Source organism: Zophobas morio, unplaced genomic scaffold, assembly GCF_036711695.1.
Source record: "Zophobas morio isolate AGI-343-1 ecotype UQ-CSIRO unplaced genomic scaffold, CSIRO_AGI_Zmor_V1 ptg000030l, whole genome shotgun sequence".
NCBI lineage: Eukaryota > Metazoa > Arthropoda > Insecta > Coleoptera > Tenebrionidae > Zophobas > Zophobas morio.
Genome location: NW_026972135.1, coordinates 19,364,800 through 19,376,906, shown reverse-complemented (window position 1 = coordinate 19,376,906; position 12,107 = coordinate 19,364,800). Strand labels below are relative to the sequence as shown.

Sequence of the window (12,107 nt, the reverse complement as noted above, 5' to 3'; positions counted from 1 at the left end):
GGCGGGGTGAGTACTTGTTAAAATAAGATCGATTTTGGCAAATTACATACTCGCTATGAAAATAGAGAGGGAACTGATTTTGGCAAAGACACTAGAGATTCCAAAGCACTTTCAGATTCTTTCCACCTCAAGATTGTTTCAAATTTTTCAAAAAAAAAAAAAACGGGGTCCCAAAATTAACTCAAAAACAGGTCATGTCAGAATTTTCCAAAAATAGAACACCAAAGCCTCTCAAAATTCTTTTAAATAATTTACAAAAAAAATCTCCATGGGCTCCCAAAATAATACATTATGGGTATACAAGTCTCCCGAATTAAAAAAAAAGAAAACACTAGGGCACTCAAGACTTTTTCAAATTCGTAAAAAATAAAACACTAAAAGCTCAAAAGGTTTTTCCAACTTCATTCAGCAACAAAACACCAAATTCTTGTAAATTTATCCGAAAATGAACCACCAGGGGAGCTAAAATTAACTGGGAACATTTTAAAGGTAGGGTTCTGCAAACTTTGACAATTTTTGATACATCTAACACTTTTAATTGCTTACTTGATTTCTGCTAATTCATATCTTATCAAATTACTACAAAAACAACACAACCATATCTTTGTACATTCTAACTGAAATGATAATTAAACATATGGTGATGGACCAGAGGAACAATAACTAAAAGTTTTATTACTAGTCAGTGGCGGCTCGTGACCTTTTGAAATGGGGACACAATTTGATTGATGAGCTAAATATGAAGCTATAAAACAGGTTGTGATTACTAATTAATAAATGAAATTGTGTAACGGAAATAAATACAAAATACATTCAATAAAAGTAAAAAAGGATTTGTCCACATACCTTTTACATTGATGGCATCTAATAGGTTCATTTTGGACAGTTTTAGACGTTCCTTTAAAAACCGTTGGTTCTTTCAAATGATCTGATAAATCAGAGTCCAATTGAGTCAATCAGACCTCGAAATAAACCTGGATTTAGTGGTTCCCTACTTTCGCCATGTCCACGTAAAGCAAATTCAAACACTCCACAAAATTTACTATTTAATTTATTATCAATCGGCGTAATATATGGCGATTTTTGTCAACCCTTACGTTATGTTTCAAAATATTATTAATATAGGCGGTGTACAGTTGTTTCCGAATGTCCGTATTACCGAGAAAGTTTTACAAGAATATTTATCATAGCTGCTTTAAGTCTATCTTGCATAGCATGGAAATTAAAACCCGCGATTGACTCCTGCCGAGCATTGTCAGAAGGGGACCGCAGTCTCATTGAATGAAATGGCTAGGACGTGTGGTTTCCATGGCAACGGTGTAAACAACAAGTTTAAATCAGCCATAATTCGGTCTCTGTGCCCGGCTTTCATCAGTAATAACATATCTTATATCCAAGACACACATCTTTATTTAGATGTGAGTGGATGTAAGTTTTGATACATTTTATACAAATGGTGCGTGATAAAAAAATTAGTTTTGATAATTATGATACAAATTTCGGGATAATTTTTTAAATATTGAAACTTACTACATATTTTGCTATGTCCAGTGTGTTTGTAGACGATGTAATTTTGGGCACGTGTCTTTGTTGAATGTGTTGTTTAGTTGTTAAACGTACCAAAAGAACCGATTTTAAAATCATTATAACTCCACCAAAATGTGAAAAGGATTTTTTTTACTATTTTTGCCACACTCACCAGTTAATTGTTCAGAGCGTAGCGGAGAGTTAATCCACCATTTTTCAGACACCCGGTATGGTAAGATCCAATTTTATTGAAAAAATTTAATTTTGCAAATTTTATTTTTTGATGATAACCCCGTAAGTTAAAATAAAGATGTGTGTACTGTGTAAGTACAGATAAAGGAGCATGCTGTGCGTGTGTTACAACGGAGTTTTTCCTTAAAAAATTTTGTGATAACGTTTTAATCATTTTTAATAACAATAGTACTCTATACTGACACATTCGGGAAAATAGGCTGAGCCGTTTTTGATTTAATAAAAAAAATCTATTAGTAATTAACTATTATTTTGTGTCATCCCATATAGGTAATATTAAAAACGATGCACTCACAAGTAAAAAGTCATAATATTTTACGTATTTTAGATAGGATTTATTCAGCAAAATTTTGAGGTGACCATAAATTTTAAAATCTTCTTATACAATTGTGATTTTTTTATACAAAAATCTACATGCCTAGCTTGATAAAATATTACAGGAATACGTTATTTTATAAAATTTCTTTAAATTTAAATTTTAATTAACTATTTGCTGTGCCTAAGATCACCTTAAAAGGTTTGCAAAATTTCAAAGCTTTCAGTTTTGCGATTTGGTTAGCGTTTTACCATCTGCAGGATATTCCTAACACATACAAAATTTGATAACAATGGATCTACTAATTTCGGAGATAATCTCTCTAATAAAAATTGACACAGACGACAGATAGCAACGATAGACCTACTTTTTCGTACTCTAGAAGTCATAAAACATCGAATAAACTTAAAAGCAGCAATTCGTCGCATGTATCCTTTTACAATATGTGATCGAATTCGGTTTTAATGTAAGCCCTTTCGTTGCTAAAAAATTTCAAGATAATGAGAATAACATAAACGTCGCACTGGAATTTAAAAAATAAACAATGGTCATAAAACCTGGGATCATGTTAATCAAAATATGTAAGAATATAGGTATAGGATGTAGGACAACATTTAAAAAATTACGTTAAATACAGGGTGTTAAAAAATTGCGCATCAACCTTGTGGCACGTTGTTTAGGACCATTAATGGAGCAGAGAAAAAATAAATTAAAAAATGCGTTTGTCCAAATGTAGAAGATTCAAAATTCTAATTTTTGTTTTCGAAATTTTACCATATCTTAATTCATACTTTATATTGGGTACCTAAAATCGATCGGATTTTCATTATTCAAAATAATTTTGGAAGAATCTTGTCTTTATCCATTGTTTACTTCATGTTATAATATAACAAGAACCTTAAAAATTGTTTAGGATGGATCTGACAACAGTGGCTAATTTTTCACGTATTTTCGTCTATCTAAATCGAAATTGTGATTTTGTATGTGAACGTAAATTGACGTAAGGAATTTTTTAATGATTTTTTCGAGCTTGGACTTGTGAACCGTCGAGTTGGTGCGCCATTTTTTGAATACCTGTATATTAAGAATAAAACACAAGTTGAAAATTGTATTATAAGCTACTAAGGGAGCCGTCACATTTTAATTTGACTTTTTTCTGTTTTTATTAGAAGAGGATATATCGCGAAACGTTCGCTTAGTGAATTAATCTGTACTTATATAATATGGAATGTCCAATTATTATTTATGAGCTGTAAAAAAGTGGTTACTTAATGACATTTAAATTCCAAATTTTTAAGATGAATTTTACTAACAATAATCTAAAACAGGACCTAATACAGATATTTGTAATGATAGATATTATTGTATATGCCACCTATATTGTTGTTTTTAATAATTTACTTTTTATTTAAATTTATTAGGAGTATTTATTTACGTGAATATATAATTTGGAGACATTTTTTGTCGGAAATGAGATACAGTAAAAACAGCGTATGTCGAAGAAATTTGCCACAACTTTCAGCAATGCGATATTATTCTCCATTACAACATTATATGTATAAAATAGAACAAAAACTCTGGATTTATAATTAAATTTAAATTATAATGAATAACCGAATATCAAAAATATGTTGTCTCGCTTGTTTATAATAAAGAGCTACTGTGTTTTTAGTAGGTACGTTCAAGTTGAAGTAAATTAAATTCGTGTTACCCGGACTTAATATAGAAATAAAAAAAAATAAATTACAACCCACTCTGCCGCCGAAACTAAACTTAGAGCTCCCAGTTTAAAAAATCATTTCACTCTTCATATGTAATTTTTTATTGGTTTATTAATAATCATCAAAGTTTAATCGAACTCATAACCGTTTTAATTGCATGTTTATTTATTTCTCGTCCTGTCCATCGACATCTCACCAAAAAAGAACCCAAAATAAACAAAACCAACATGGCACCAACAACTAAAAAACTTTTAATCATAATAGAACTCACCTGTGAATGGAAATTGGCTGTCGAAGTCTGGCCACAATAATTGGATTAAAAACAAACAGGAATGAATTTGTTGGCATGAATAAGCACAAATCGCCGAACAGTTTGTCAACGATTACAGTGACATCTATGAACGTGGTTATTATACACTTTACCATGCCCATTGTTGGTCGAATTCTCGCTCATCAGCCATGGGAAAAACGTGACAGGCGTGTACAAAATCGTATCGTCTCGGCAGAAAACGGAAGTGAAAAAGACAACAAAACGGTAACGAAAATTACAACGAAAAAAAAGGAAGCGAGAGAGAGTCGACGTATTTTTGGGTTAGGTCGCCCATGGGAATTTTCGCAATTTTTGTTCGCCGTTAGAGACCGCTTTGGACACCCCTGCCTCATGGTCGTACCTAATCCTTGCTTGTCATCCTCTTTGATTGAGATGTCCGTTGAAGATCACTAAATGCAGATAACGCTGATTTAGTCAATTTTCCACTTATATTTGTCATTATTTCTGGTGGCGTACTGGTGGTCCATTACCACCGCTAATGTTTATCATTATTGAAAATAATTTAACATTGATTAATCGTGGCAAAAGCGACGCGAATAAACCGCAATAAAACGACTCGACGAAATTAATAGAATCCTTCGAAGAACATGATTTTAAACTTAAGAAACTAGTCGATTTGAACGAGACATATTAGCTTGTTCTTTCGTCGGTTCGTTATTTATGGGCAGTGCAGCATGCAGATAGCATAAATACACTGCGACTTTATTATCGGACCGATTTGTTTGGGGCGAAACGTGGAATGTGTTTTGGCGTGGCAAGTTGTGGTGCTTTTTGTTGTGTGTTGTGCGGAGTCCATTACGGAAGATATTGGCGTAAAAATCAGTCAAGTACATATCACCCATTACACAATGTCAAAACTGATAGTATTACGCACGGCGTTGTTAAAAATGTACATAGTTCCAGTGTCACCACTTTATCTACAACAAGTAACTCAAAAATGTTGTGAATGTTCTGTCGGTATTTTCGAAATTTCTTCTGTTTTTGGTATCTCCAAAAGTTGCTTCTTTTTGTAAAAAGAAGATATCACATACTTCGAGAAAGTTTTTGTTTTCAATTAATTTTTTTAACAAAATACATATTATATACTTAGATACGTTTTAGTAAATTAACCTTGTTAAATTTCTGCGACAGTATATTTATAAGTATATGTATTCTACACTTCAAATTGATTATTCAATAAAAAAGTACTCTTTCTGTAGTATTCTTTTTGAATTAACTGAAATTTGACGTTTTGAAAGCTAATACTTCAGAACTTTTTTTAATAAACTTTCTTAATTGTAGACAGAAATTCAATTTTATTGATACTCCAACAGAACGCTACATTTTATAAATTATTAATAAAATATTGCAAAATAGGCCTTAAAAATATTATTATTTTTGTGTATTGAGAAGAAAAAAGGAACAATTTATTAAGTTTAATAGGAACTTCCAAATAAAATATACTTGTGAAACCTAAGAAGTGGTGAAGTGGGACATGTAAAACCGTATAGGGAGTTGTATTTCAAAAACTAACTTACATATATGTTACAGACAACGCGTACATTTCAGCGAATGTATACCTACACTGACTAGTCAATGTGAAACTACATTGACGTACAGTTTTAGCCAAAATATTCACTGCGCATGGAAATGGATACTTTTAGTAGTAAACGTATACTTAATAATTCACTAGGCCAGATATGCTTTTACTGCAGTTTGTTAATCAAAGCTTCAATAAAAAGAACTAAATATCATAATTAAGGAGCTCAGAGAAAAAGTAATACAAATGACATTTTTATTAAAAATGAGTTAAGTGCTGCACAGTATATTCACTGATGGTCGTGAAGAAATAGAAATATCATTCAAAGTTTAACTTTCTATGTTGTTCTCTAAACCCGTACAAATAAAATAGGCTAAATGCAAAAACTTCCAGGAATTACTCCCACAAGTACCCCACATTGATCTAGTTTTTTTTTTATTTAAAGTTTGCAGATGATAATAAATCAATAAAAAAAAAAGGGTTACATGTCGAAATCGATAACGAAGACGACAATAAAATATTGTCCTGTAATGAACCAATGTAGATTTTTTATACTCAATTATTTATATCGGTTGAGTTAGATCTTTTGATTTCGAAAAAAACATATACAGAGTTATTCAGCTAAGATGACCCATTTATGTTTTTAAAATAAACAACCCAAAATACCGATTCCGCCTGAACCTGGATTACAAAAAATGTTTCAAAATTAAATTGTATCAAAGTTTGTTAAATGTATAGAAACGTCAGTGTCAGAAAAATGCCTAGGCATTCTTATGATAATAACGAGAAAACCGACCAATCTTTGTGGTTGATTTGTGGGTCGAAGTGCATGCTCCAGGTGCAGATGGTTAGAGCGGTGAGGATGAAATTTATTTATTTGTCTAGCAATAGCAGTTTGTCCCATAACTCCCATGTCCCATAACTCTCATTAACTTGTGGAAGAAGTTATACTTCATTTTCCAAGCTGGTGGCAGTCTGGTTGTCTGGTTCCCTTTTCTCTTGTTAGCAGGCCACTTTCTTACGCAACGAATTTTCTAGCCTCTTGAAAGTTTTGGGTGTTGGGGCCACACGGTCAGGGTATCTTCCGGCATACAATTGTGCTGTACGCCTAGCGTTTTTGTGTCATTCTCCATAACGTGTCCATAAATAGGATCTTGTCGGTTTTCTCGTTATTGAATGCATAGGCGTTTTTTTGACACTGATGTTGACTGACGTTTCTATACACTTAGCAAACTTTGATACAATTTAATTTTGAAACATTTTTTGTAATCCAGGTTCAGGTGGAATCGGTATTTTGGGTTGCCTATTTTAAAAACATAAATGGGTCATCTTAGCTGAATAACCCTGTATTTAGTTATTTTTTCAAACTTGTCTTTTTATATTCTTGTTGCTTGTACCACTTTAACTTTATGTTCCTATATGTAACAAATTAGGACAAGTATTTTGCATAAAATAAAATTTGTTAAGGTGCCATTTTTGTTTCATATTTATATCAAAATCAGTAAAATGTTACTTGTACTACTTTTCTAAATACAACTGCAGTTTAAATAATGTTTTATAAATACAAAGCAAACAATTTTAATAAAAAATAAAAAACAAAATATACATAAAAAGAAAAACAATTCAAAACACCAAAAAATTTTGGTGGCATTTGGAATTGCACACCTTTTTTTTGTAACATGTACAATTGTACATCTATTGGATCTACATTTTGTTTTATAGTGACATTTTGTAAACCCTTGGCCCGATCCTACCGATTGTTCTGTGGCCACAGTCCTAAGGGGTAACTCCTACCTTGGAATGTCTACAAAATTAAATATTTTTTTCGAACAAACGCTAAATTGCGATCTTGCGTTCAAGCTTTTTAGAATTATATTTCTTGTACCCACTTGAAAAAAAACATCATCTGTTTTTTTCATAATACAGCCTATTATTGACTGCGAATCACATGGATCTCTGTCAACTTCAGACAGCTTTATACGAATAGACATTCCCTCTTCTGCTGGTGGATGAGAAGCATCAGAAATGGTTTTCATTCGCTTGGCTTGGTTCTCTAAATTTTCTTTAGTTTCTTTTCTGTTACTTCTAATTTGATTTTACCGCAAACAAAGTTTACAAACGTCAGTGTAAGAAAAATTTAAGCGCACTTCATATATTTTAGATGCTTGCTCCTTTGATTTACTTATCTTCTGTAATAATTCTAAAATTTTCAAGCAACGTTTGGTCTTGATTATTATGCAAATCACTGCTTTGAATTGAAGTTTCGTTCTGCATATTATCTTTGTTTAATTCTTCTACCAGCAAAATATTCGCTTCCAACGATTGTTCTAACGTAAAATTTTCAGGCAACGTTTGCTCTTGATGATTTTGCAAATCACTGCTTTGAACTGAGGTGTCGTTTTCCACATTATCTTCGTTCAACATGCTTTCTAAATCATCTTCAGTATTAAAGTCCCACTTTTGCTGGTTGTCCAAACATTGCCTCATAAGGACTTCTTTTAATCCCTGCTGAGCTCTGTTTTTCATAAACTGCACAAAACCCAATCCTTTACCTTCAGTTATTACGTCGCCAATTATTTAATATTTTTTCAATGTTCTAGTTTGCGCGCTCTACACTATCTTGCGACTGACTATTATTCTGTTTGCAAACTCTAGTCCGTTGTTAGATTGTAATATGGATGGGGCACCGAATAACAAAAATAAGTCAAGAAGTTGTTCTACAACTTCTGATGCTTGCTTAGTTTTAAGAGATCGAAGAATTACAAATTTAGTTAGATGATCTTGATAAACTAGAATAAATTTAAATTCTCCATCCGCTTGAAATTGAAAATCAATCAAATGCACTTAGCCCCTTGAATCAAAATGTGAAAAAACCATTTGCTCAACTACCAAGCCCTTTTTCTCACTTTTCCGCTTTTTCAAACATAACTCGCGTAGATTTAAAAATATTTGAATGTCTTGTGTAGGAATGTTCTTGTAACGTTGTTGTACTTCCTTTTTCATCCTATCACAGCCTCCATAGCCAATTGATACCTAGGTCTCGTATAATATGTCAAATAATTCTTCAACAACCACATAATATAATACCCTTTCTGTGGTTAACAGGACAATCAATTTTTCTCTTGATCGAGTAGACCACAATGTACTGATTTTGAAACTGCATAAACTTGGTTTTAGACAGTCCACAATTGACTGGTGAACTTCATTTCTAACAGACAGTTGGCAACAAGTTCAAATTAGCAACAATCTTTCCGATCCGTTTAAAGTTACATCTGGTGTACCACAGGGTTCCCATTGTGGCCCAATTCTATTTCTTGTGTTTATAAATGACTTAAATCATTGCTTTAAATTTTCGAAATTTCTTTTTATGCCGATGATCTCAGAACTTTTAAAACAATTATGTCTGTAAAAGATTGCCAAGAATCACAAACAAATTTAAATAATGTTTTTCATCGGTGTGAATCAAATTTTTTAAGTCTAAATTTAAATAAGTGACTTTTTATAATAAAAATTCTTCTATCAAATTTGACTACAGTATTCGTAATTCTCTTATCGGCTAACGAAATAAAAGACCTTGGTGTAATTTTTAATTCAAAACTTTCATTTAAGAATAATTAACAATTATCAGCACATATCCAATAAATGTATACAAATGTGGGGATTTATTATTTGATACCCCATATACTTATAAGACCCACAAGTTCAAAGGAAGTTCCTTCGAACAACTGAATTTAAAGATTACCATTATTATCAACAAGGTGAATATGGGTGGGTGATAACTGATAAACCTCCTTGGGATGAAATCTTTGAAAGCTTGTAGGAACATAGTGGGTCTTTGTAGAATTGATAATGCGAACCTTCTCACAAAACTAACTTCTGGAATTCCAAGTATAAACAGCAGAACTACCGGAAATTGTAATATTTTTCGAACCGTTACTCTCACTACTAATATGTCAGTTAACCATCCTCTTCTCTTTTTTGCAAAAAATGAAAAATTTTATATTTTTATTCCACATTCAGTCGCTTTTAAAAGAACATTTAACTTTCTTATATCATTGATTTAAATTAATTTTACTGCAGATATTTTAGTTGATATATACTATGCTTACATACAGGGTGATTTCGAAATATATGCAATAACTGTAACCACGGCATCACGTACCGTAGTAATGTAGAAATACAGAAAAATAAATTAAAGTCCAATGAGGCAAAACCCCCATGAACCACCCTCGATGCGATGCCATTGATCCACATTTTAAAAAATAGATGGAAAAACGTTCTTTTAAAAACGATGTAAACACTTTCACTTTCAATAAAATGTAAAACCGACGTTTTGCTGTTATCATTTACGATACCGCCACACATTTATGGAAAACCTCGTTGACATCGTACTTCTTGACGACCGTGTGGATATTCATCGTACCAAATGTGAGTGTCGTGGCTGTTAAAAACAGCATTACGATCCGTAATGAGAATGCAATTTAAAAAGTTAAGGCGTTCAATCATGAGCTTGAAGCTTGAAGATATCATGATCTCGTAAATGTTGTACCACTGATGTAAAAAATTCGCGGGCCAACCTAACGTTTCCATCAGCCACACCATAAAGTATTACCATGTCGACGCGCTCTGAATTGAAAAAATCGCCATTGTCAAAGACGTTAATCGAACACACGACGGCAACCAACTGATACATGATTGGCCGTTATCGTGTTTTTGCACGTTGTTTGTCAATGCGCCGCTTTTTTGATTCTTAATGCTAGTTGTTCGGTGTCACTGGCTGAATAGTAGTTATGGTAGGTCAAGAAACACTACCAGTGGGGTGTATAACAATTTATAATTATTTTCAAATATTTTTTTCTAGACATTGCTACCACTTATGAACGTGAACTTTATACTGTGCAATAAATCGTATTGTGAGCTATTCACCTTTTTTTTTATTGCACACAACTGAAATCATTCAGTTTTAAAGTTAATGCTCTCCTGAATTAGTTAAAAATAAAAAAAATTATTACTGAGAGAACGTGGTTCTGAAAAAATAGAGGAATTATTATCTATTATTTATATAAAACAACAAGCTGCAAAACTAAAAGTGATCTGCAAGAACGTAATGGAACAATAATTATTAGAATGTTGTTTTTGAAATTTTAATATAAGTAGAATTAATAATAATAATTGAAAAGTAACTTCAAAATACTATCCCATTTTACAGAATTACGAATTAATAAATTTCATATCATAGAACAGTACATTTTTAACTAAAACTTTATTTCAGTACAAAAGTGAATTTTTAAACTTAAATTTTATTTTTAAATCACATTTGTGTTTAAATAAAATTCGTTTGTTTGCTGAAGTTATTGTGGAGTTTCAATTTTTTTAATACAAGTAGAATTTGAAATTTTTTAGAAGTGCCTAATAAAGTCTCCAACGCACAGATGACAAACAGATAGAAACGGAAGACCTCAGTTAGTCAAATACAACATGAAACAAAGATTTTGTTTAGACTCTCGAAAAAATAAAACATAAAAACTTAAAATTTATTGTGTTGATAAATTAATGTGGCTTGAAGTAATCAGTAATTCTGCGGGTTAATCAAACTGAACGAAATTTTAAATTATTAGCAAAAATTTGAAGAACATTTCTACCCATCGTCGAAAAGATCCTAGGCCCAATCGCCCCCAAAAGCGTTAAGTTGTTAGTAGCCGCTGAATTTCGCACTATTTAAAAGTAATTATGTCAAATTTTTCAAAAGAAACAAGAAAGATGAAAATATGTATGGTAAATATGAGAGATTTTAAGGTTATAGGACACACCGCATTAATAACAAAATTTCTATTAAAAATAAGTAATACGATTGATTGCTTAATCTGCATTTCATACTGAGAATATGATATGTAAAATTTGAACAAAAAAAGTTAAACGAATATTAAACTCCAGGTACACTAATCGTGAAAATATCAATCCTAAAGACCATCTTTCTTGCATCCCCCCAGGCAGACACGAATATAAAATCCCGCGTAAAAAAGCAGCAAGAAGTCTTCAAGCAATCAAAATCCAATAAGTCATTAAATATCAATGCTGGCATCCCCGTCTCTCCAACTTGGTCCGGAATTAATTTCAAATTTCCTTCGGAATGGAAATAAATTATCACCATATTTCCACTTGGAATTACCAAACTTGTCCGTTATTTCGATTTGCATTCATTTACACAAAGCGATTGATAAAAAAGAAAGACAGGAAAAAACACCCTCTCTCCGCCTCCGTATTGAATTACTCCGGCCAGATCGAGTCCTATTCAACGAGTGAATTTTCAAAACACAAACAAGTCCTGAGTTCATAGTCGTAGAAAAGTTTTTTCCTCCATTTATCTTCGATCTATAGCAACCGAGCATACGCACTCTATTATTTCAAAGGCTTATCTGAGCATTCAGATATTCAAATCAA

General features: G+C 32.0%; 1 protein-coding gene across 1 annotated transcript; it reads right to left on the bottom strand.

The window, feature by feature from the left end:
• Nucleotides 1-7,416: 7,416 nt before the first annotated feature.
• On the bottom strand, nt 7,417-8,961 carry LOC135138684 (SCAN domain-containing protein 3-like). The gene is made up of 5 exons (XM_064068662.1): nt 8,937-8,961; nt 8,298-8,482; nt 7,849-8,195; nt 7,556-7,751; nt 7,417-7,470 (listed from the first exon to the last, which is right to left on the bottom strand). Exons 1-5 carry the CDS (start codon nt 8,959-8,961, stop codon nt 7,417-7,419), a joined length of 807 nt encoding a protein of 268 aa, XP_063924732.1.
• Nucleotides 8,962-12,107: the final 3,146 nt, after the last annotated feature.

Excerpts from the sequence above, each read along its gene's own strand:
- LOC135138684 (XM_064068662.1), bottom strand. The coding sequence starts at position 8,961 with ATGGGAACCCTGTGGTACACCAGAT. Across the intron at positions 8,483-8,936 it reads AACCCTGTGGTACACCAGAT|CGGATGGAGAATTTAAATTT; the intron begins GTAACTTTAAAC and ends TTCAATTTCAAG. Across the intron at positions 7,752-7,848 it reads AGAATTATTACAGAAGATAA|AAGTAACAGAAAAGAAACTA; the intron begins GTAAATCAAAGG and ends AAATCAAATTAG.